The 26540-nt window shown below is 37.5% G+C and overlaps 2 protein-coding genes and 4 non-coding genes across 6 annotated transcripts; 2 read left to right on the top strand and 4 right to left on the bottom strand.

The window, feature by feature from the left end:
* Positions 1-6529: 6529 nt before the first annotated feature.
* TRNAI-AAU (transfer RNA isoleucine (anticodon AAU)) lies at positions 6530-6601 on the bottom strand. The gene has a single exon. It is a non-coding gene; the product is annotated as a tRNA-Ile (tRNA).
* Positions 6602-6901: 300 nt separating this feature from the next.
* TRNAI-AAU (transfer RNA isoleucine (anticodon AAU)) lies at positions 6902-6975 on the bottom strand. The gene has a single exon. It is a non-coding gene; the product is annotated as a tRNA-Ile (tRNA).
* Positions 6976-7657: 682 nt separating this feature from the next.
* On the bottom strand, positions 7658-7731 carry TRNAI-AAU (transfer RNA isoleucine (anticodon AAU)). Its single transcript has one exon. It is a non-coding gene; the product is annotated as a tRNA-Ile (tRNA).
* Positions 7732-7945: 214 nt separating this feature from the next.
* TRNAI-AAU (transfer RNA isoleucine (anticodon AAU)) lies at positions 7946-8019 on the bottom strand. Its single transcript has one exon. It is a non-coding gene; the product is annotated as a tRNA-Ile (tRNA).
* Positions 8020-12098: 4079 nt separating this feature from the next.
* On the top strand, positions 12099-13844 carry LOC141830932 (uncharacterized). Its single transcript, XM_074718383.1, has one exon. It carries the CDS (start codon positions 12168-12170, stop codon positions 13719-13721), a length of 1554 nt encoding a protein of 517 aa, XP_074574484.1. The 5' UTR covers positions 12099-12167; the 3' UTR covers positions 13722-13844.
* Positions 13845-16579: 2735 nt separating this feature from the next.
* LOC141830983 (protein root UVB sensitive 5) lies at positions 16580-25933 on the top strand. The gene is made up of 17 exons (XM_074718435.1): positions 16580-16779; positions 16856-16906; positions 17946-18094; positions 19212-19312; positions 20130-20188; positions 21438-21484; positions 21543-21621; positions 21691-21763; positions 22642-22731; positions 23342-23401; positions 23733-23846; positions 23992-24052; positions 24133-24251; positions 24619-24714; positions 24800-25077; positions 25145-25229; positions 25720-25933. Exons 1-15 carry the CDS (start codon positions 16580-16582, stop codon positions 25049-25051), a joined length of 1551 nt encoding a protein of 516 aa, XP_074574536.1. The 3' UTR covers positions 25052-25077; positions 25145-25229; positions 25720-25933.
* The last annotated feature ends 607 nt before the right edge of the window (positions 25934-26540 follow it).

The raw sequence follows: 26540 nt of genomic DNA, 5'->3' as shown, positions 1-26540 counted from the left end.
AAGAAGGGAAGGAACGAAGAAGTAGGAAAATTTTATCTGTTCAATTGTGTCGGTTCCTCCTTATTATAATTGTTATGGAATAAGTTTTTATAGTGTCCTTTCAATATCTTTTGATGTTTAAATAAAATATTATAATTGTTATGGAATAAGTTTTTATAGTGCATTTGTATTGATATCTTTTGATATTTGAATAAAAGATTATGATTTAAAAGACATATCTTTTCATTAACAATGATTATAAAATATCATTCTACATAAACAACATGATATCTTTATAACAAAAAATATTTTTTTTTTCAAAATTACTTACTTTCAAAGTGTTATTTGTATATTATGATACTACAATAATAATATACAAATATTCAATCGTTGAGTATGAATAAATTTAAGATATTCAGAGTTGTTTTCAAGTGTTCATTTTGAAAACAACATTATTAAGGAATTTATTATATCCTGGTAGAACATTTGCTTAGTTCGATTATATTACTGTGGTGGGAGCAATAGTTTCTTAAAGAAAGCGAGTGTATACGCCTTGGATTCGTTTTCTAATTTATTGAAGGATTTATAGAATTCTTCGACGGCGGCAGTTCTATAACAAGAGCAGAATTGAAGAAGTAAAATCCTGCAATAATTGACAACAACAATAATAATTTCCTAATAGAAACAGAATCTAACTAAGTTTTTCCTATTAACACATAGTGACATCAACAAATCATTGCATAGTTCATGGAAATATATCATGAAATAGGCTCACCTCCTATAACATAATTTATTATTCATATAAGAAATAGATATAAAGGGAAATCTTGGCGTAACGGTAAAGTTAAATATAACCTAATGAAACATAGGATGATAAAGGTTGATGTGGTGATCGTTGCTGGTCCGTGGTCGGGTGATCAACCACACTGGGACTGAGGCAAAACTCAAGACTCAAACTGGAGGTAGCAGTGGGAAATTTCTGCAATGGGCGAAAGCCTGACGGAGCAATGTCGTGTGGAGGTAGAAGGCCCAGGTCGGTCAAGTCACCTTATCACTCTGTCACCGACTTTGTCACCAACTCCAAGTCCCCATCTCCTTGGCGCCCAACTCCGACACCTCTCCCTCTTGGCACCCAACTCGACACCTCTCCCTCTTAGCACCTGACTCTCTCTATCTCGATGCTCGAAGTCCGACAGAAGAGAATAACAACTAGATAAGAATGTGTGGATCATGGAGCGACCCTATTATTGACCAAGGGGGAAAACGTGGGACAATGTGACCCATGAGATGAGGAGGACGTGCGGTGACGTAGAAAACCCTCAATGTAGAATTAGGGTTAGTGGGCTGCCCTTTCCACGAGGAAACCCACTCTTCCGTAGATACATAAATGGAAGTCCAACCATTTCTTGTTATTTTTCATCTTCTCTTAATTTTAATTGTCGGAGCTAACTTGAGTGTCGAAGTGACTACTTTAAAGTTGTCTTGACCCCATTCTAACTCTCTTTAAATTTTGTAGAGGATCACGAGTTTTGATATTCGGCTTTGTTCATCCTTCAACATCCTTGACCCCTCATCAACCTTTAGACCCATGGTTCCCTCCTCCTTGATCTCGGAAGGCTCATGAGCTACCAGCCAGTGTTTTCAAAATTGGACTGGATCGGCTGGTTAAACCAGGAATTAGCAACAAATCCGGTCTGATTTATCTCGAACATTGCTTGTAATGCAAACTGATAGGAACTGGAAAATCAGTTTTTTATAATTTATTTTAATTTAGATATATACCATCATGTTGTAGTTGATTATTTAATTATTATTGTATTCCCTATCTTTATCAAACTCATAAAATATTTTTATAGCCATAAATTATGTCTATAGGATCATTTCTCAAGTGAACCGATTTGACCAATTGAACTAACCACTTGGCAATGTTTCTCCGTCTGATTTTCTAGAACTGTGATGCAGCCCAATTTCAATTTGTTTCAATGCCTAATTCTGGATCACAATCTTACGACTTTGCACCTTTCAACACTTAAGCTGTTGAAAAAGGGAAGGACAAAAATAAAAATAGATTTTAAAGTGCATGAGAGTTTAGTTCACATTGAGATTGATTTATATTAAATCACATATATATATATATATATATATATATAAATCAGTTGATCTTTGACAATAATTTTAAAAGAGTAAGAAAAATTATCCAAGCAAGCAACCTCTGTTCCTTATATATATATATATAGCATCTCTGATATTTGTTCCCCATGCTTTAGTGGGCCTAGTACGTCAATCTCGCCAGCCATTGCAGACTCTACACTCTAGTAAGTGTCCCAGGTTTCGCACTGGTTTTCCCTAGCACTGCTTCTCCAATATAATTATGCTGTTATTTTTGCCATAGTTCCCTAGCAGAAACAAAGTGGTACATGTATTTTCGTTTGCTCTATTCCCTGTCATTTTATGCTTAATTCTTTTTCTCTTACTGATTTGAGCTGGTCCTAGGAACAGTCCATACCTCGCATGTCAGTAGCAGTGGGAAGCTTTTCATTTGTTCTTTTCCCTTCTTGATTTGATTCATGTTACCTGTTGGAGAAAACATTGCTGGTTAGATTTGGTGTTCTTAGAACTTTTTCCCCTCCTGTTCTCCACTATAATTTGCCTGGGCTGTCTGCTAGTTCATGAACCTCATCTGTAGTTTCTACTCTGCACCTGTTGTGTTCTGGCTTTTTCTTATTGGTTTAATCTAGTCAACTAGCTACATGACAGTGAATTGTAGCGTGGTACTTCTGTTCCTGCTCTGGCATTGATCTAACTTTCTTAACTCGATCATTTGGCCTCAACTGGCGTACTGTATGGGGATACTGTGTCATATGTGGTGCTCTTGTTTTTTTGCTCTCAAGGTGGCCTAGTGGTGTTCTTATCTATTTGGATCGGAAATGTGTTGTCCTAGTTCTAAAGTTAATGGTATCATCTTCCAGGTATCAACAATGTTCTTAAAACTGAACTAGGTCCTTTGCTTGAGCCAGAGAAATGCGACAAACTTTGCTGTTGAGTTTTTACATTTTTTTTAAAAAATTCTTGTCTGAAAAGAAGGCTTCTCTGTTATTAAGGTATTTATTTATTCAATCCCTGATTCTGATAATAATTTTTTTAACCTTCTATCTAATGTTTAAAGTATCATTCCCTATCACTGTCTTATTCTCCAATTGAGATGATATCATTTTGGTATGTAGGAAAAAGACCCGTAGTTGCTATCATACCACAAATTTAAATTATTTAGAATTTAAATAATTTTACCAGTGTAAGATGAGAAACATAGCATAATTGTGGAGAGGATAAATTTCAATTTTCTCTCTATACTTTTCCTATTTATGCAGAAAGGGAATATTGACGCAATGATAAAAATTTATGGTTGTGTGACTTAAAAATTACGGATTTGAGTTTCTAAAATAACTTCTTACAACGAGTAAGATTGAGGATAATAAACTCTTTCTTGGAATCTCATATTGACTTGAACTTTGTGCACCATTATTTTCTTAGAAATATCATATTTTGCAGTGGAGCTTCTGCAAATCTAACTTACCCATTTATTTACCTGCACTAGTACAATTCTGAATGAACATTGTAGCCTTTCAAACATGTGGGGTGTGTGTGTGTGCATATTAAACTGAAAAATGAAATTGAATGTAGAGAAGATATTAAAGACTTAGTGTTATTCAAGAGAAAATCCTTATAATCCAATCGATCAATTTGGAGTAGGGTAGAATTTATATGGGCAAAGATAAAAAGGACGCCCCTTATTTTTGAAATTATTATTTGATTGTTTATCAAAAAGATTTTTAACTCCATGTATAATTATCCAATTAGCTTGTACTATACTATTTTCATTATTATCTTTCTCTTATATTAATTGTGTAAATCTTAAACCGGAAGTATGTGATTTCGTAGCTATTATAATTGTGAATATTGGATAAGTTTTGAGAGACTATAATTTTTATCTCGGGTTGAACAATATATGACTTACAATATAACAAATTAAAATTCGTTCAAAGATCTACATTTGTTATTGGGTATAACTCATCGTAACTAAGTTTTAGGTCTAAAAAATATCATTTAAAGATTTTTTGAAGATTTCGAGGAATTTTAATTATCTTTATTTAAAGTTATTTTCTATGTTGTAGCAGGTACAATTTCATATATGGTTGTTACAATTATTGTAGTTATAGTAGTTACAGTTTCGTAACTGCTACAACACGCTCTACCGATTTAGAATTTAATGTTGTATCAGTTACGGTTTTGTAACTGCTACAACAAGTTCAATCGATTTAGAATTTAAGTGGGATAATAATGGGAATAGTATTGTTGAATAGTTGTGTCATTCTATATGGAGTGAGATGCATTTTTGACCAAAAAAATTAAAATGGGATGATGATTTGAAAAAAAAAAAAGACTTCTTCTTTTTTCACCCAATTTATATTATGTATATATTTATACCCACGGTTTAGGTTTGCTACCCCAGGTGATTATCTTAATAATTAGGATGATATTTCAAGAAAACAGTAGCTAGCTTTTTCCATTGTGAAAAGTTGAAATAAGTTTCACTGCTTTCATCCATCCTAATCTTTCTTATAATATTATTTATTTCCATTTATATTCGTTAACCGTTCATATTAACAGGGACAGCAATGGTTGTAAATGATGAATGGGGAATGAAAACAACCTGCTGCTTTGTCCGAACTCATATTCGGAACATGCACTAATCCGACTGCTCATCCCAACTAGCCGTGTCCGCCATCAGTTAAGAATGCGAATATTTCCTATTCCAGAGAGTCTTTTCATGTGCGAGATGTTTGTGTGGCCGGCCATTCGACACTTGCTGTTACGTCCCTTGCCTGCCTGCTTCTTCTCTGCTCTAAATTATCTGTTTAAATTGCACGTGGTTCTTGCCATCAGTGATAGCTATGGATCATTTCATAGAATCTAATCAATTAATGGTCATCTGTGATATTTATGCCGACTGAAAAATTTGGATGGATGCAGGCAAGGGAGAGAGAGTCAGGAACGATATATGGCCGTCATTCTTGCACGGCATGGTCCCGGCCGGCGGATGTGCAGCGGAGTATATCTCCGGTGGGGCCTCAGTGTCGCAACGCCATGCAAACCAACGGTACGATCTGCTTGCTCACTAGATATATTTCTTACTCTGAATTGATCGGCGGATTCCATCTTTTTACAGAAGAAAAGAGATAATCTAATTTTTTGGGCATGACGTCCCATTTTTTAAATAAAGTCATATATGAACGCCTCATTTAATTTGAACTGTCCGAATTATTCTTATCGTTATTTTTTAGTAGTTATTTGTTAATTTTATATGTTATAAAAGTTAGTTAGAAGCTAGTTAGTAGTTAGATTATATTAATTTGAAATGTAATAAATGTCATGAGATCCTTATTATTTATTTTATTTATTAAAATATTATTTTAATTAGATTATTATTCAGAAGTAAAATTAAAATGATATATAATTATTATTATAGAAGCTAACAATTAGCTTTTGTACATTGTAGAAGTTACATGTTAGCTTCTACATGATAAATCATGATCAAATAATGTTTATTTAAAGTTAGAGAGTGTTATGCAGTCCTCATCATGTTAGCTTCAAAGCCGGTAAAATTCCACCTTTTTGAGTCTAAATTTGATTTTCTTTTATAAATATCTAGGTTAGGTTGAGATGCTTCGACTTCTTTCTAATGATCATGAACAAAGGGAATATGCTTTGACTTCTTCTCATAATGAGTTTAAATAAGGATGAGAATTCTCACTATTTCCAATAATGAATAACAATACGGAAAAGATTATCTACTACTTTTAATAATGGATCAAGAAACGATCTGACTACTTCGGATAATAGATAGCAATATTGAAGAGACTATCAGATTATTTTTAATAACAAATAGCAATACGAAAGAGACGACCCGATTACTTTTAGTAATGAATTACTATACGGAAGAAACGATCCGATTACTTTTAATAATTTCAGCAACAGGTGGAATCCGCTATGTCGAGATTCGACTCTTGCCTACTTCAGGAAATCTGTTCGTCAACTCAACTATGTCTCGGGGCAAAACACATATGTCCCATACAAGTTTCAAACTTGCGCCCTTTGCGTTATTAGCACGACACTCTAACCAACTGAGCTAATAGGCCAATCACAACAAGGAAGAAACGATCTGACTACTTCAGATAATGGACAACAATATCGAAGAGATGATCTGATTATTTTTAATAACGGATAGTAATACAAAAGAGATGACTCGATTACTTTTAGTAATGAATAGTAATATGGAAGAGACGATTCGATTACTTTTAATAGCTTAAGCAAAAAAATAGAATCCGTTACGTCGATTACGTCGAAATTCGACTCTTGCCTACTTGAGCAAATCTGCTATGTTATAACCAATTCAACTATGTCCTATGCCTGGGGCAAAAATAATATTAATATAATTATATATATACTTTATTTAATTCAAATCCAACTATGCCCCGAGGCAAAACACACATGGCCCATGCAGGTTTCGAACCTGCCCTTCGCGTTATTAGCACGACGCTCTAACCAACTGAGCTAATAGGCCAATTACAACAAGGAAGAAACGATAATAGGCGACTACTTCAGATAATGGACAACAATATCGAAGAGCCAATCTGATTATTTTTAATAACGGATAGTAATACGAAAGAGACGACCCGATTACTTTTAGTAATGAATAGTAATATGGAAGAGACGATTCGATTACTTTTAATAACTTCAGCAAAAAGTAGAATCCGTTATGTCGAAATTCGACTCTTGTCTACTTGAGCAAATCTGCTAAACCAATATGTCCTATGCCCTGGGGCAAAAATCAACTCAACTATGCCCCGGGGCAAAACACACATGGCCCATGCAGGTTTCGAACCTGCGACCTTCGCGTTATTAGCACGACGCTCTAACCAACTGAGCTAATAGGCCAATTACAACAAGGAAGAAACGATCCGACTACTTCAGATAATGGACAACAATATCGAAGAGACGATCTGATTATTTTTAATAACGGATAGTAATACAAAAGAGACGATCCTGATTACTTTTAGTAATGAATAGTAATATGGAAGAGACGATTCGATTACTTTTAATAACTTCAGCAAAAAGTAGAATCCGTTACGTCGAAATTTGACTCTTGTCTACTTGAGCAAATCTGCTCTAAACTAACTCAACTATGCCCTATGCCCTGGGACAAAAACCAACTCAACTATGCCCCGGGGCAAAATACACATGGCCCATGCAGGTTTTTTTGCGACCTTCGCGTTATTAGCACGACGCTCTAACCAACTGAGCTAATAGGCCAATTACAACAAGGAAGAAACGATCCGACTACTTCAGATAATGGACAACAATATCAAAGAGACGATCCGATTATTTTTAATAACGGATAGTAATACGAAAGAGACGATCCGATTACTTTTAGTAATGAATAGTAATACGGAAGAGACGATTCAATTACTTTTAATAACTTCAGCAAAAAGTAGAATCTGCTACGTCGAAATTTGACTCTTGCCTACTTGAACAAATTTGCTTTATTGTAACTAATTCAACTATGCCCTATAACCTGGGGCAAAAACCAACTCAATTATGCTCCGGGGCAAAAAACACATGGCCCATGCAGGTTTCGAACCTGCGACCTTCGCGTTATTAGCACGACGCTCTAACCAACTGAGCTAATAGGCCAATCACAACAAGGAAGAAACGATCCAACTACTTCTGATAATGGACAGCAATATCGAAGAGACGATCCAATTATTTTTAATAACGGATAGTAATACGAAAGATACGTTACTTTTAGTAATGAATAATAATACGACTCTTGCCTACTTGAGCAAATCTGAAAGTCTGTTATAACCAATTCAACTATGCCTTACTATGCCCTGGGGCAAAACACACTTGGCCCATGCAGGTTTCGAACCTGCGACCTTCGCGTTATTAGCACGACGCTCTAACCAACTAAGCTAATAGGCCAATCACAAGAGCAATTCACAATAAAGAAGAGATGATCACGTGACTAATATATTGATCACCTAGTCAAAGTCAATACTATACCTCCGGGATCACTTGTAATCTAAATCTATAAAATATAAAAGTAAATTTCAATTCTCTCTAAACTCTTCTTTAGATAATTTATGTGAATGATTTAGATGATTGGAACCGGGATGATTAAACAATGAAAATCTTGTCTAGGTAGGGATACAGATTTAGAGTGATTCACTCCCTATATATGGAATCTAACAGGATGAGGCCCACCTATGTGGTACTTAGTTTACTCGATCTAGATATGAAACTGATTGTCAAGTCGTGAAGCGAGGATAGATAAGATGTGAACGACGGAGGGTTCTCAACCTCTCTGATCCAATCTCAAAACAATCTTGTCGATATCTTTGGATAACTTAGACTAAACTTTAATCAACCCTAAAGCCAATAACCTAACAATTTTCTATAAACAACTGCATCATCTTCCATGTCTCATGATGCGGTAGAAATCTATCTTGCACCACATGGCGATGACAGGGCAATAGAAATTCAACTCACATCAAAGGTGGAACGATGATGGTCCACGACCATTTAGTTTTCTTCTCGGGATATAGTCGACTTGTCCTCTTCTGAAAAATAACAAATGTCAAGAGCTTGTTGGAAGTTATTTTCGACTGGATAATCTTTGTCAAGAGATTGATTTTTTACTGAATTAAAATTACAAGACAATTCAAAATATATGGAAAAGATGGCTTGAACTGATAATTTCAAAAAATATCTCACCGGTGCTGAGTCAACCGAATGGCCGAGTCGTCGCTTGTGGATAAAGTCGAGTCGCCGAGAGTCGAGTTGCCAAGTGTCGAGTGACTGAGTCGTTGACTGCTGAGAGCTGAGTTGCCAAGTGCCGAGTGGCCGAGTGTCTGAATGCCGAGTGACCGAGTGCCCGGAAAGGATGATGTCGAGGCTTTCGTTCAATGTAGTTTCTTTAAAACAGATTCGTCCCTCTAGCAGTGTTTAAAGGTCACGACGGGCTTATGTTTCCCAGGATACAATGACAGAACCGCGTTGACCACCAAGCACAGGCAGATCGCAGCGAACTAAGATAGTACTCGAACGCTATCACGGGATTCTGTCAAGCCGATATAAAAACTTGACAGAGACAAAGAAAGATGGGTTTGCAGGCAGGTGGATTTGCTTAGTTTTTTTTTTGGACAAAAAGACTTAGAGTCTTAAATATAGAGTTTCTCATCTATACGTTGAAGTTTGATGCATTCAACTTGCATCCATACATTCATGCATTTAGTGTTGCCTTGACCAGTCCGACATTCGACGTGCACAGGTCGTGCTTGCAGACGAGTCGCTCTTGATTCAGTACAATCCGGACCCTGGATTTGCACTCCCTTGCGTGAGAGAGATGTTCACAACATCAATGTTTGTGATATAATATAAACCAATAACTATGCCTTGAAACTTCCAATGTGGAAAATATTCTCATTCACAAAGAAACTTATTCTAACCTTTTATTTCTATTTAAATTTTCAATGTAAAAAAGGTGGTATCTCATTAGGGCCCCCTAGTCCCGGCCCCACAAGTGTCTAGAGGGAGTAAATCACGGACGGCCATTTTGGCTTTTTTCTCATCATGGCTAGCGCAGGGGGAGGAATAACCCTAACCTCAATGTAAGACTGTCCTGTACCAATAAAGGATTTAAATTTCCAATCATCTTGACGAACGCTTTGATATCTAAGTAGATATCAAAATAGAATAATAAAAATAATAAAAAAATAGAGTAAAACAGATGATATAGTTAAGAAATAATATTATATTCCTTATATACAGAGAAAAAAAGGTGTGAGGGATGATGCTTTTTCAAACGACGCACCTCACCGAAGGGGTGCACCTTTGTGTAACTGTCCGTCACCGCAAGTCTCCATTCACATAAAAATTCACACATACTCGGGTTCGAATTCTTGAGTCCTCAGCTTTCGGATGGCCGAGAGATGGGACACTCAGACTCGGGTTCGAATTCTTGTTGGATCACGATGATCCAACAAGGTGATTAGATTAACTCGGAATGAGATTGACCTGGAATAGGTTAGATACTGATTGTATCATCTCACGAGGAAAAACTTACTGCCAGTCCATTGTATTAATATAAAGAAGCTTATTGAGCTTTATTTCACTTTTCTTCTGTAGAAGCTTACGACCATTTATGAAGAGGTAAATCGAGCCCTATTGCTTGACTTTGTCAGGATTCGAATTCTTGTTTGTATATCATTATTGAGCCTTATTTCATAGTTTGTATATCATTAGTTATTTTTGCACCCATCTTTTTCATGAGGGGAACTTGAGCCCTGCGTCCTGATCTCCACCGTATAATTCCCAGCCGTCAATCGAAATAAATGCGAGCCGAGTCGCCGTCATGTAGATGTAGTCGGTGGTCCGGCAGCCACTACTCTTCTGCTAACCTTGTCGTTTATCTACTTCCGGCTCTCCTTGTGTGGGTCCTCGGCGTCTCCGAGCCGTCAGGTATTTCCATTCTTTCTCCTATTTCCTTTCTCGCTGTGGTTCACATATCTCTCTATCTATATGTATATTTTTATAATCAAAATATCTAAACTTCTTCTGACTATCTTATGTACCCATAAGATACCTTTAGAAATGCTCACGATAATACATTGACAGTCGATTTTCATGATCTTCGTCATTTTTATAAGACCGTTCCAAAGGGTACTCTATTTATGAGGAAAAACTCTTAATTTTTTTTTCATACATGAATAGTTTGATCGAGACCGTCTAATGTAATTTTTTCATCATATTCATATCCAAGTAGAGGATGGAATTGTGATATTTCATGTGCATACTGAACATCAATGTTGGCATGCAATTTAATTGCCGTCTTGCATAAGAGTGTAAATGAGCTGAATGAGCTCCCGGAATATAGTTGAGTTGGTTATGATGGAGTAGAGTTGTTGAAGTGGACAAGAGTCGAATCTCGATGAAGCCGAAGCAATGCCTTCCCCGTAGTAGCCAACTATAATTTTTTGATTTACCTCTTGAGATTATTGAGGTGGCGGATTCTATCTTTTACTTAAATAAGTAAACAAACCGAATCAAATTAAATAGTATAAAAATATTAATATTTGAGTTTGAATATACATATAAGCCGGTAGTGGTGCGCGTTGCTTTCCGATCAAATCGTGGTCGGAGACCGACCGAGGAAGGGCCGACCGCCGTTTTGCCGCGATCAATCGCGGTCAGTCTCTGACCGCGATTTAGTCGGAATTCGATCACGATTTGATCGGAAACGACGCACGCCGGTCAGTCGGCACTTCGGTCGAGGTCGGATTTCGATCGGATTATGGTCGGAATTCGGCGCAATTTGGCCGGAATCCGATTACGATTTGGCCGAAATCTGATGCGCGCCATTGTCGGCCGCGTTTCGACCACATTGCGCCGGATTCGACCACATTTCGATCGGAATTTGACGTCGGCCGAAGCACTAACGAGCGATGTGTCGATTGCGCCCGGGCCGACGATCGGGCGGTGCGGTGAGGGCGACGACCACGGCGATGGATTGGCTGTGTCGCTCAAGTGGTCGCGCAAAATAAAATTTAAATTTAAGTTCAATTCAAATTATTTAAATCTTAATTTGAATATGATCGATTTATAAATAATATATTTAAATTTAAATTTATGAATAATTAAATAAAATATTATGTATTTAAATTCGATTTGCTTAATTTGAATTCGATAATTTTACATCGATTCGTTTGCACCGCCCCAGTCCTGCTGCGCATGGCCACCCGTGCTCTTGACTTGGACCCGCCGGCTTACCGCGTACGCTCACACCCTTTACGTGCAGGGCATGGGCCCTACCGGCGACACGTGACCACGCGTTGACGCTCACCGTCAAACTATTTACTTATTTATTGTTTTTACCCAACCGCGGGCGTGCAGATCACGTGACCTCACATCCGCCGTTAGCAGTCAATGAATCTGAAAAATAAAGATTTTTTTTTTCTTCTTCTTCTCTGATTTATTAGATTCGTATAAATTGACCGTGCGAGAGGGGCAGTGGTGCGGGATATTATTCCCGTGCGACCGTCTCCTTTCATCTTCTTCCCCTTCTCTTCGACATGGCGGTTCAGGTCGCAGGCACCTCCCTGCAGTGGTCGCAGCTACCTGCGTCCCCGGCTCCCTCCGCCAAGCGGTCGGTCTTCTCCTCGCCCTTCCTCGCCGCCAGAACCGGCAAGGTTTCTCGAGCCGGGTCGGTGGAGCTTCCGAGAAGACGACGGGGCGAGGAGAAACCCCTGCGGCGCGCCTGCAGCGCGAGGGCCCAGCACTTCGAAGACGACGAGGAGCTCGATCGGAGGATCGAAGAATTGGCTCTCGAGCTCCAGCGGCGGATGGGAGACGGAGGGTGGAGGAGCGATGAGGAGGCTTCGTTGGCTTCGTCGTCGTCCTTTTTCGAGCCCGAAACTGTGCTGGATCCGCCGGACTGGTCTGGACATATCGTGCCGACGACGAGCGTGGAGATGAACGCCAACCGCGTGGATCTGCCGGTGTCGCTGCGGATCATCAAGCGGCGGAAGCGGTGGGAGGAAGGGTGGCTCCGGGAGGCGGGCGAGATGGCGCGCTGCTCCGTGGAGCGGGCCTTCTCGTCGATGGTGTTCATGATCCGCGAGCTGCATAGCTACACGCTTCGGTTGCGGGGCGAGCTCCTCCGCGAGGACCTCCGGGAGATCCTCGCGCGGGTGCAGCGCGAAATGAATTCCTCCTTCGTTTGGCTCTTCCAGCACATCTTCTCCGGCACGCCGACCCTCATGGTCTCCCTCATGCTCCTCCTCGCCAATTTCACCGTCTACTCCATGAGCCACCTTGACGCCGCCGCCGCCATGGCGACGCCCAATCCGCTGGTTCAATCTGTGGCCGCGTCGGTCGCGGTGGAGGCTGACCGCTTCCCCATCATCAAGTCGCCCTCATCTACTGGGCGAACTGCTTCCGTCGGAGGCAGCGGCGCGGGCGGAGGGAAGACGAAGCCGGTGGCCGGCGCCACCGGCGACGAGCGGTCGGGCGATGGATCCTCCATCTACCGGACGATCCTTCCGTCGAGGTCTCCGGGCACCGGCGATACGGACAAGGTGGGAGGAAACAGAAAAGGGGAAACCAGGGCCGCCGCGGAGGAGGAAGCAAGAGTTTGGAAAGCGACCCTCGAGGAGGCGTCGAGGATGCAAGCGGCCACAAGGGACGCGGCGCTCATGGATCAGGACACACTCTGGCAGTTCGTGTCGCCGGTGACGGCGGAGCTGGCACCCGACGTCGACTACCCGGAGTACCTGCTCACCGAGATCATGTACCAAGAGACCCTGTCGCAGGAGCCGGAGAACCCGCTTCTCCTGGCCAACTTCGCTCAGTTCCTCTTCCTCGTCCTCCGCGACCTCAACAGGGCGGAACACTACTTCAAGAGGGCGGCGGCGTCGAAGCCGGCGGACGCCGACGCGCTGAGCCGATACGCGAACTTCCTTTGGCTGGCAAAGAAGGACCTGGAGGCCGCGGAGGAGACCTACTTGGAAGCCATCTCCGCCGATCCCAGCAACACCTTCCACGCCGCCAACTACGCCCACTTCTTGTGGAACACCGGCGGCGAGGACACTTGCTTTCCCCTCGACGACGATAGCGAGGAGCAGTAGTCGCCACCTCCCGCGGCAGCCAAAGCTCCGGCGAACTAAAAAAAACAAATCTTGGCCTGCTCCGCGAGATCTGCCATCTCGATGTGTAGAATAATAAAATTTCGCAAATTGCGGTTCTGAATCCGATAATATGCACTGTTCATCGTTTTTTTTGGTTCGTTTTTTACGGATCGCGAGACGAAGTCCTCTGTTCTCGGCATCAGAAGCTTCGTTATCGATCCGATCGATCGAACTCTCGGAATCTCTTTGCTTCGTCCCAAAGCTAAGTAACAGTTCTATAGTTGAGTTAGTTACGATCAGTAGTTCTATAAATCCAATCTATCGAAGTTAAGTATATTTTCGTTTTTTAATTTATCTTCAAATGATTCGTCAGATCTACCTTTTGCTTCGTCCCCAAGCTAAGTAACAGTGGCCACTATCTTAGATCGTTTAAGTCTCCTGTTCTCATCATCAAGAAAGACAATTCATTCTCTACCTACACCACAAGAATTCTAAAGATCATCTTGGATCCTCTGATTTGAAGCCTCCAATTTATCTCTGCTCTTCTCTAAGGTGCTTGTGCCTGACCACTTATTATAAATAATAATAATAATACTTGTGGCATAAATCATTATTCGGATCAAATATTATGGATGATCAAATCGACCAATAACTCTGGAGATAGCTGTCGAAGGAGATAAAAAGATTTGAAAAATCATTCAAAAGAAAATTAAAAATTAAAATGACATCAGGAATGGATTTTGATATACTACTCTGACGAATAAGTTAGAATTTTATTTGAGGAAGAAGAATTGACTAAGAAAAAATCAACTAGAGTTAGTAATCTTTTAAAGTGTTGTGAATGTATCCGTTCTCCTAGACGTGTGCACCTGTTCACCATATGTTCTGAAATGCACGTTTCGATTATCCATGTGCTTCAGGACGAACGCTATTGATTTCCACAACTTGCGGAAGAAACGATCCCTTAAATGAAACTATCATGTACTCCTTTATTCGCATGCCCCCTGCGATTAGGCGGGTAACATAGGGTGGGAGTCTTGTTGGGATGGATGAGGATATGAGTAGACCTGACTATGGTTCGGAATCGTCGGTTCGACGGTTCATGGTAGGTCGACCCTTAACCTTAACCGCCTAAGACGGTTACGGTTCACGGTTCGGTTCACGGTTCACAACGATTCACGACAGTTCGAGATTATTATATTAAAATTTTAAAATGTATATAAAAGAAATATTGAAGAAAAAAAGAAAAGTCGATGTAGTTTAGTCGTGCGTATTCCTTTCTTTCACGCGGGAGACTCTGATTCGATCCTCACTAACGGCATGTAAATATAATTTTGAAATAAATATATAAATAAATTTATTGAATAAGTTTACTAAAGATGTTGTAGTATAGTGGTCTCTGTTGTCTACGTCTTTAACCGGTGAGAATTGTTCCCCATCGTATTAAAATTGAATTAAATAAATATAAACATAGTATATATATATAATTATATTAATTTTATAAACAAAAGACATTGTAGAACAGTGGTGAGTATATGTGTTTGTGTCTCGGGATGTCTTGATTCGATTCCTAGCAACGACGTATTAAATTATAATTTAATTAAATAAAAATAAATATATTTTGTATAAAATGTATTGATAACATATAAAAAAAATCATAAAATTAAAAAAAAACCAAACCAGCGGTTCAACCCGCTGAACCGGCAGTCCGTCGGTTCCAAACAGCTTGAACCATAACCGGCCCGGCATCCTACCGGGTCTGTTCCGGTTCGGCCCGGCTAACCGGGTCAACGGGCCGGGTCCGGGCTGGACCCGGCCCGTGGTCGGGTCTAGATATGAGGTCGATGCTAAGTGGCCTTGAAGGTAGACAAAGTCGACGATAGAAGTTGAGTCGGAAATGAAGTCAACGTCTGAGACCGAGTCGAAATTGAGATCGACGTATGAGATCGAGTCCGAGATGTCCGAGATGAGATTGACATCTAAAATCGATTGGAGTTTGGTATTGGCATTGGAGGTTGAGTTGTAATAGTTAATTTGTTCCTAGGGCAAATCCAACTCTTTGAGAGGAGTATATTGAGCTGGTTTGATTAGACTCAGATTCTTTTTTTCAGTCGAATTTATATCGAGTTATGTTTGACAACTACCCCACTTGGAATCCGACCTCTTTGGATCCCCTTAGATTCCAACTCTCTCCTTTATTTAATATTTTTATTTTTTAAAATATAAGCCTCTACACACGCAATTCATTTTTTAAACAATTCAAATCTACCTTTAAATTGATTAAAATTTATTATAATTCTAACAGATCTTTTATTATATTTAACCTCTGCAGACGCTATTATTATTAGGGACGAAATTTTCTATGATTTATTTTTTTTAAATAGTCGAGGGTCGATCGCCATTTGCTAACAACTGTTCTTTTATTATTTATATAGTTAAAAGATGTTTTTTTTAAAAAAAAAATTATTAAAATAATCTTTTATTCTTTGTGTGTTTAATTTGAATATTCCTAAGTTTAGCCCGTTAAAAAGATATTTTGTCAATATTAAAGTCGATCAATATCATTAATGGATGAATCAATTATAGGAAAAGATAGATTTTGTCATCTCGTCTCAATACGATCGATTTTACGTGGGCATTCTCGAACACTATAGCACTGAGCACTAAGAAGTCGTGCCACGTGGCTGATCACATAATAATATTCTATTTTTATAAAATTTGGATGTAAATATATCAATTTAGAAGAAGCATTTGTTCTATTTAACGAAGGAAAATAATGTATAAACTGTTTCATTTACTTCATTTCCGTTGATATATATAAATGTGGACTCTTTGAGGCATTTTGACAAGCAGGTAACATGCTTCTCCCCTGGTCGTCCTCTCATTCCTCTCCTTACCGAGGAATTTCTACCCCTCTCTTCAAATCCCACAACTCATGGACGACGTCTACTCTTCCTCCAGGCAGCCGCCTCCTCCGGCGACAGCACCTGCTCTCCCTGGTCCGCCTCTCTGGGCCGTCGGATGCCCATGGAGGCAGACGGATGGAGGACGAAGAGGGGTACCCCTCTTTATTGTGAAAAAGCTTAGTTTTATGTTTGGTTTATGATACGACTGTGAGATTCTTCCCGTTGCAGGAAGCCCCAATCGCTGTTCGTGGAGCGATACCAAGACGGCACTGCAAAGCGGTTTTCTCAATTTTCTAAACACTAGCTATTTCGTTCTTCCATTATCGATATTCAAGTGTTTAAGCAAATAATGCTTGAATGTTTTCGTTTTGCTGTAGTCCCAACTTGAAACCTTGAATTGGAAACATTCTTGTACTTGTTGGATGTTGTCCAAGTAATGGCTCGTCTAAAATGGTGTCTTAATATGATGCACAATTTCATAGATTGTTCGTATGACACAATTTGAAGTAAAGCAAAAACTGAACTTGAAGTTTGTTCTCGTCTTTCATTGTCATTTGATCTACTTGCCTATAACCCTTGCACACTAGCCTTCATTTGGAGTCTGTAACCTTTTTTTTTTCTCACCTAATATATTTTTCTTGTAAATTGCTGATTAATGGACTCCCAACTAATTGTGAATTTTTTTTACTAATATGAATAAATGTATGTTTGCATTGACATGACTTGACTAGAATTTACATTAGCTATACACATTGGTCTTTTAAGGTCTCCAGTCCATAGAACAGCATCTTTAGAGACGTGCTTGGACACAAATCCATATGTTAGACTTTTGGCTTCACGTTATCTTGATTTGCAACATAGACAGGATTGTAAAAGGAAAAAATAGTTTTTTTTTTCATTTGAAAGGTTGATTATCCATTTGGTGAAAAAAACATAGGTTACTGATACTTTCTGTTACTTTCACTATAGTCCATATCTAAGTGTATATAGTATCAGTTGGTAAATCATTCATGTCTCTTTTACAACATGATGAAGAAAATTAAATGTTTTTTAAAAACCATTTGGACCATAGCTCTGAAGCAGTATTTTTTTTTGTGATGAATATGCATCCTTGCCAAATAGAGATTAAAACAAGAAATTTTTTCATAGTTTTCTTTGATACCAAGCGTTTTGTGACTAGAGTTTGCATTGCTATGGACACTGGTCTCTTAAGGACTTCAGTCCATAAAACACCATCTTTAGAGATTTTCTTGGATACTCAAATCCATGTAATGGACTTCTGGCATTGCTTTAAATACTTTGATTTGGAACTTGACAGGTACATTTTGGATCATAACTCACAAACAGTAACATTTTGTGATGACTATGCATCCTTGACCACTAGAGATCAAGAACAAGAAAACTTTTTGCAGTTTTCTTTGGTACCAAGTGCTTTAAAGGATTTTATATTGCCAACAGGATATCCAGGTAAGCAGTAGACTTTCCTTATCACTATTTATTTGTTTATCATTTTGTCGGTGAAGATCCATTTACTATTTTAGTCTCGTTAATTTCTTTACTTTTATCCAATTACACAATATCTGTGTATTCTAGTTATCTGGTTTCTTATGCCTCTAATTTCACTCTAATTCCCATGCTATGGTTGAACATGAGAATTCATTTATGCGTCCTGCGATCTTACTTTTTCTTCACTTCCTCTCTTTTCTACCATTTCATATCCTTAGTAAAAAATGTGTTTGGGTAGGCAAAATCTTCTTATTGTTGTTTTGTTGCTTCTTAGTTTCCTATGATCAAAATACAAACATTTAAAAACCCATCTTGTTAACAAAGTGATCCTGATTCTTGCACACAAGCTTATGTGGGACTCAAACTCAATGGTTTTTTTTCTATGATACATTGCTAAAAATATAGAAACTGTTGATAGACAAGCTATAAAATCTACATATTCTAAGATGGTATGACATGTTGAAAGATGACCAATAGATTCTATGCTTAACACATTGAATCAATTAGAGTTGAATGTGTAATGAGTAGAAGATGACCAAACTAACTTGATATAAATAAAAGTAATTTCAAACTTTGAATTACTAAAGATATATCACATTGAGTTTATAGTGGGAATAGATCCATTTTACTAAACTCAAATCGTTGCCCATACATCTCTAAGTGTCTTGGATGTTTAATTTTCTTACTTAATATGCATGAATGGAAGTTTTACATCAAGTTATGAAAGGAAAAAGGTGGTTGAAAGTTGAAACAATTTCTCTTTTCTACAATTTTTTTATGGTTGATTCCTAAAATCTCATTTCTCAATCTTTTAGGTGAATAAATTTTCTTACAATCCCAATTTAGTGGGTCAGAGAGTATGAGCTAATCAAACAGTGATGTTTTGCATTATTTTTAATTGCTTTAACAATTTCAATGTACGAGGATCATCATTCACTAGTAATTAATCATTGTCAACCCTGAGTTACCATATTGTTGTTTTCCTCTTATGCAATATGGCGTTCTACGCTTTCATCTGTGATTATATTTCCACGTTAATGATACTTTTTAATGCTTTTTTTCTTGGATTAACCTCCAGGTTCAGTTTCAGATGATTATCTAGACTACATGCTATGGCAATTTCCTACCAATATAACAGGATGGATCTGTCATGCATTGGTTACTTCAAGTTTGTTGAAGGTTTTTTCATTTCCATCACATACAAATTCATTTCTTGAATTTCTATCAAATATATATGGACGATCAAATGCATGAATCTTCAGTGTGGATTGGAGACTTGAAACACGATCAAATGCATGAAACTTCAGTGTAGGATTGGAGACTTGAAACTCACATTGGTGGGAACCTTTACCATGTCATATTCCAGAAGATATGTAAGGAAAATTATAGTTGCCAAAGTATTGTTGAAGAATTTTTGAGCATTTGGGTGAAAAGAATGGTTTTCCAAAGACTCCTAGCATCATGTTGATAGATTAGAATTTGTTTTTTGAAGTCAATCGTGATATAGCATCATATAGTTCTACGATGGTCAACCATTTCTTGATTTGAAAAACTTTTGAGGAAATCAATTGTCGAAGACAGAAAATTTCCTTCTGTTTATTTTATGATAATGGAAGTACAGTATTTTCCTACTTTTAAAAAAGGAAGAAAAGTATTTGATGCATGAATAAGATCTGTTATCCCACCGTCAAAAGCTTACCAAGATTTTTCATGCATTTATTGTGTGTAATTGCCAAATAGACAAGTTTGAAAGTAATCTCCATGTCACAATGTACTTGTTTACTATGCTTGTTGTATATAACACTACATTGGCTTGTCCAGCAACACTGCTAAGCACATCAGTATCCAGATTAATACATAGTAAAGCAATGCAAACCTTAAAGAATAATCAGCACTTAACTTCTTTTGCATCATAAATCAGAGACATGTTACCTTATTAACACGTGATCATATGCCTTCATTTTCAGCTAATTGCTCTTTTTTATTATTCTTTCAGGCTGTTGGTTTAGGCTCTTTTTCAGGAGCTCCTACTGCTGCTTCTGCTGCTGCAATAAGGTAATCCATGGGGGTTTTCATTACTTAGTGAATTCTTTCTTTCACCCGAATTTGATTAATATTTTATTTTGTACATGAAATTTCATCGCTGTCCAATATTTTGCAAAAATTGACATCAAGTTGTATAGTTTAGATGTGCGGTTGAAAGTGTCCATGTTTTAGTGTTAGTTTCATATGATGAGCCTAGCTTGTAACAAATCTACTAAAGGATTTTTGATGGGCAATCAAGGAAGTTGGGCATATGTTATTCATATGGCAAATAAAATTGATCTGGTACCACATGAAATCTTCTTTCTCGATGTTTGATACTGGTTGGATCATTCTACCTCCATATTTAGCTGACCAATGAAATATGACAATCCCCTTATAGTCAGAAGAACTACTCTGACACTTTCTCTTATCTTTGACTCTTTTGTTTTTCTGATGAGATCATTTGTGTCTAACCTACTGTTTTTCTGATGAGATCATTTGTGTCTAACCTAATATTATCAATCTACTATGTCACATATTTAAGATTACTATATCCAATTGGATTAGTTGCACCATTATGTTTTTTGGTACTATATGTTGGATTGATGGAATCCACATATTTCTACAATGATATGATATTGTTCACTTTGGGCCTAAACTCTCTTGGTTTTATTTTTGGATTATACTTAAAAGACCTCATTTCAATAGAGATATCTTCCATCTTATAAATTCATGATCTTCTCCACCTGCCTCGAGAGTTGGATTTTACTGGGAACCCCCTACCATTATTCCCATGGTCCGGGCTTCCCTACCTCATTCGTTTTTCCTGAGATTCCCCACATGACTCCATCTTAACATACCACTTGTTGGACCGATGGAATCCACATATTTCCATAATGGTATGATATTGTCCACTTTGGACCTAAGCCCTCATAGTTTTGTTTTTGGGTTATACTCAAAAGGTCTTATTCTAATGGAGATATCTTTCATCTTATAAACCCACGATCTTCTTCATGTATTTTCAATATGTGACTTTGATTGTAATCCCATTACTATCTTGATGAGATGTGAAGTGAGGTGTTTGCTTTCATGGATAGAGTTTATCAAGTACCCTTGCATTGATGTTTGCTCTATTGCATAGAGTTGACACGGTACTCTTGCATTGGTTGTTTCTTCTGCGAATTGACAGTTTTATAGCTGCTGTGAGTCATAATCAAAACTGGATACAGTTTTTTCCATCATCATTCTTCTTTAATGAGTTGACTATTGTCTTTCACAGATGGGTGTTAAAAGATGGTCTAGGAGCTATTGGACGACTTTTTATTGGTAAAGGAAGAAAACATATGCAAATACAATTGTATTTTCTCAACTAACATTACTTCAGGCGGACGCTTGGGGAATATTTTTGATGACGATCCAAAGCGGTGGCGGATGTATGCGGATTTCATTGGAAGTGCTGGAAGGTACTTCTAGAAAAATATCTAAAATCAAACTACTAATCAATGTTTATTAACATGTTAACTGTCGTGCAGCATTTTTGAGTTAAGCACACAACTATATCCTGCTTATTTTCTCCCTCTTGCAGCTTCAGGCAACCTTGCTAAGGTATTACAGAAATGAGACAATTGCACTTCTTGTCACTGATTATGAAGTTTATGGATTCTACATGTGCATAGCTGTGCATTATTGGATCCCAAAATTGATTTGCTATTCAATTACTTCCAGAGCAATAGAAATACTATCAAGAGGTTCCATGTAGCTCTGTGAGATCATGAAAGGATGGAGTGAAACCATTTTCTTTTTGAGCCAATCTTAACTGTTAAGACATTTTACAATACTCAGATCCATATTTTAGCTGGAATTTGTTTCTACACGACTCATTTGAAACTGAACCCTATTCCTTTCTCAAAATGTAAGCTTAAAACAATTCATCCAGATCCACACCAAGATAATTTGTTTGGATAATTGCATATTGAGTAGATCCTGATTTCTTCAGTAAACTTGGACTCCATCCAGTTTGGCTCAGATGTTAGTTAAACACTAACTCGTTAAAACTTAAAGACTATAATTTAAAGCTCTTCTGAATGTCAAAAAATTTACTTGTCCTGGATTTGTATAGGATGGAAGTTTTTGCCCAGACCTGTTTTATGGGCAAAGGTTTATACATGATGCTATTGATTTTCTGCATCAGTATGTACTCTGTAAACCAAATCTTTCCATACTATTATGAGTACTTTGATTGTCTTTTAGGTTATGGATCTATTGCCTACTGAATGATCACTACAAAAACAAATGCAATTATTATTCAAAAAGAATAATTTTATGTTGATTAGGATATTCTGATTTCTGAATTACGGTTCATATGAATCTCACCCAATGCTTAGATAATTAATAAAACTTGTATCTTGAAATTCATCAAAATATACAAATTGAAATGCTTTCTCTACACTATTTGAAGGAAATAATTTGGATATCTTAACCAGGCTGTAGCAAGAGGACTGAAAGATCCATCATTTCGTGTAATCCAAAATCACTTTGCCATCTCTGCTAATCTCGGAGAGGTTGCAGCCAAGGTATTCATTTTTTATGACTAATAATGAAAAAGTTGATCCCTTTTTCTTGTTTATGCTCCAGGGAAGTGATATCCTATTTGCACTGGCATTTTCATGACCATAACTAGTATATAAGAGTCAGAATCAATTTCAGCTTAAATTTTCCTCTTTCTTTCAATTACATATGGATGAATTAACAATTAACAATGCTTGTCTTATTCCCATAAAGCTATGACTATTGAGGGTCATAATGATGGAAGGAATATCTATATGTCAAATGCAAGGGATTTGCACTTATATGTTTCCTGGTTTCTAATCTCGATATTTTGTTAATGCAAAATTCAGTTTCAAGAAAAACTAAGATTCTAAGATTGTTCTCCATTTTTAAAAAAAAAATTATTTTAGTAATACTAGGTCAACTTCTATCTTTAGAATGTTTTAAGTTAGTTCAACCTAATTTCAGGTACGACTCATGACTATGATATTTCTAGTCTGTATTCGACTGTAATACACTGACAAATAATCAATCTAACTTTTGATTTACATTTACCATTGAGGAAGAGAATTTACATTTAACTATATTTTGGAAAATCATCTGAGGAAGTTACTTTTGCTTGCTTATTGTGTTTAGGAGGAAGTTTGGGAAGTAGCAGCTCAACTTATTGGACTTGCAATTGGTATACTGATCCTGGTAACTAATCAATTTGATTCTGGCCCATGTAATTTCATAATTTTCTCTTTTGACTCCTATAGTTCACTTAAGTGTCTCATTTTGACCCCTATTGCCCTCCAAAGAGGTCTCAATTTGGCCTCTAAATTCAGTGAAAATAAGGGGCAATCTGACACACTAGGGGTCAAAATGAGACTAATAAACTAAGCAGTTGCTGGCGCCAAATTGAGACCCTGATGCACTGTAAGGGCCAAAATGGAATTTTATGTTTAGCTTATCTTCTTAAACATTTTCTTGAATTTCCTTTTCATTAAATTTAATTGTTTATTTTTTTGGGCACAACCAAATTCAGGAAATACCTGTGATACAAACATCATTCTCCATGCTGATTTTGACATGGTTGAGCGTTCGGCTTCTTCACCTTTGTCTACGCTTTCAATCACTCTCTGTACTCAAGTTTCAGACAGTAAGGCCGCATCTGTAGATTTTTAGACTGTGCCATTGTCTTTAGCTTCTTTAATTAAATTTCCCACACACTGTAATGTGATTATTTTGTCCTTGCATCTTAGGCTATCATTTGAAGATTCTTTCTGATTTGCATTTCTTGGCAGATAAATATGAAACGAGCTCGGATGCTTGTAAGATCACATGTTCTACACAATATAGTTCCTGGTACAGCCAAACACTTCACCATTGTAATCAGTGTCCAATTTACAACTATCTAGCCTTTGAAAACTTTCAGTGACAAATAGGGTATGTTGCTTGCAACAAGGAAGAAAATTTTCTATCATGGGAAAGATTCTTGCAGCCTAAAATTATTTTCGGTGTGTCCATGCAGAGAATGATTGGCAAAGATTGCTCCAGTCATATGGTATTTTGCTCAAATTTGGCAATTGCTATCAAGTTCATTGTTGTTTACACTTTGTATTTTTTTTCTTCTTAACTCTCAGCATCATTTAAATTAGTTAGACAATGATCTCTCTGCATTTGGCAGCCTTCTAGATTAAATACCATTAAATTGAGTAACATTTCAGAAAATTCTTCGACTACATCTACTAAATGTAGGCCTGATGAAACTAATATTATCCAATTTGAAACATTGAGTTTCCAAACCTTCAAGGCGTGTGCTAATGGAAGTCTTGTATGGAGAAAGTTTCATGTTTTGGGCACTAGATTGAATAACTTGTAAAAAATTCACATCCTCATCAACTTGCAGTTCCTTATATCACTTGAAACAGGTGAGGGCACTTCTGAAGTTATACTCAAAAGAGCGATACGTTCTGTATATGCAACAACAACAAGCAGGGGAACACACCTTCTTAATCACATTCAAGGTTTAGTAGTAGGAATTGCTACCATCCTTGATATATGCTAATTGTTGAAGAGCTTACCATTTTAACTGAATCAAATCCACCTTAGGTTGGAGCTACTCGCCTATGGGTCTTGAGAAGTATATGGCAGGTATATTGGCTCCACAAGCATCAAGATAAAACTTCAAATCATATCTTCTCCTTGCTTGAAGAGAGCCTCTTGGAACTGGAAGACGGATTTACTGACTTCCTCGGCCTGTTGAAAGAAGCTGGATGGAATGAGAATCAAATCACTCTCAAGGTTCCAGAAGAACTCCTTTTCGATGAATCAGAATGCATCAAACTTGCTCATCATAAGTAGATCTTCATGTCCTAAATCTTTTTCAGGTAAAACCTATTTGATGCCCCCTTTGTATTTTCTGTAACTCACTGTGTGTCAAATTCTAATGATCAGTTGATAAGAGGACAGAAATACTGTTGCATTTCTAGCTTGTGAAGAAAGAATCCAGTGGCATTCAAAGAACAAAGAATATTTCAAGGTTAGTTCTCCTCCTCCTGTTTTGGCTCACTTTTGCCTCTATGATGACGGTCATGGTTCGTCCACTCGTAAGGAACTCCCTTTCTTCCACCTCTAGCCTCTGATGGCATATCCACTGCCTACCAGTGCAATGAGATCAAGCGGCCTCTCATTGTCGAAAAAATTTATGCAATTTGTTGTTATGCATAACTTCCCAATGTTCTCTCTCTACATAAAAATTCACTTCTGGTAGGGTTTTAGAAGTTTATCCTCATTGCTTGTTTAGTTCACAAAAACAATTATTCCAATCTCGATTAATTGAATAAATGATGACTGCATCAAGAGTTATTATGATTCTTAGCTATTCCTTGTATCGAAGCTTTGGATATGCTGGAATTGTTGCTCCATAAATTTAGTACTTATTTCAATGTTATTTATCATTCCAATCAACTTTTTGATGTGATTTTTCCAAGTTAGAAGACTAATCCGCTTCAAACAATGTCGATTTGCAGATCAAAGAAAGTATTAAAGAGATTCAAGGCACCAACAGTTATATCACCATCAGATTCTGGAATGGAGACATGTAAATTGACAGGCAAATTTCAAAACCTCATATCTCATTCCATATCTTAATTTATATGTTTCTGACAAAAGTTTATTAAAATGTATCAAACATTGTTTCAAAATAGTTTTTCATGAAACACTTGTGTATCTTAAAATGCCTTGTTGCACAACATGGTCCTAAATCTATCAAGTATGAGATATGTTTTCATGGGTGTAGTGCAGTAAGATAAATCAGAGTTTGAATCTCAAATGAGATAAATATTTTGAAGATTAACTTTTCAATGTGCATAAGGCGAACTAAGGGAAAGATAGTCTACTTTTAGATTAAGGAGATAGATATCTGAATTATCAAATATATATGTGAGATATGCTAAACTGAGATATCAGTTGATATGTTTGCCTTAGACAAGCATTCCAAATTGAACTTTGAGTCCTCAATGATAAGTAGTAGTAAACCAAATGGATAATGGTAGTTTTTTTTTTTTTGATAGGACTCTACTCTCTAAAATCATTGAAGGTAATAGATGTGTCCTCCGGGGCACAGCGATATGAGTGATACAAATTTGTCTAGCGTGATTCATTGTTCAAAAAATATTGTCTTACATCTTAACATTATGTAGTTTCATAGTAAAGGAGGAAAATATTGTATCAAAATATTTTCATGTAGGGGAGTATAAAGGATGACATATTATATCTCCTTCGTGTACATGATCATGATGCCACCTAGTGTGGCTTGCTGTTGTGGCAGATGTATACAAGCGTTGAAGTC

This window comes from Curcuma longa, chromosome 6, assembly GCF_044706935.1.
Source record: "Curcuma longa cultivar G26 ecotype Majalengka, Jawa Barat chromosome 6, ITB_CL_G26_1.1, whole genome shotgun sequence".
Lineage (NCBI taxonomy): Eukaryota > Viridiplantae > Streptophyta > Magnoliopsida > Zingiberales > Zingiberaceae > Curcuma > Curcuma longa.
This window is presented reverse-complemented; position numbering and strand designations above follow the sequence as displayed.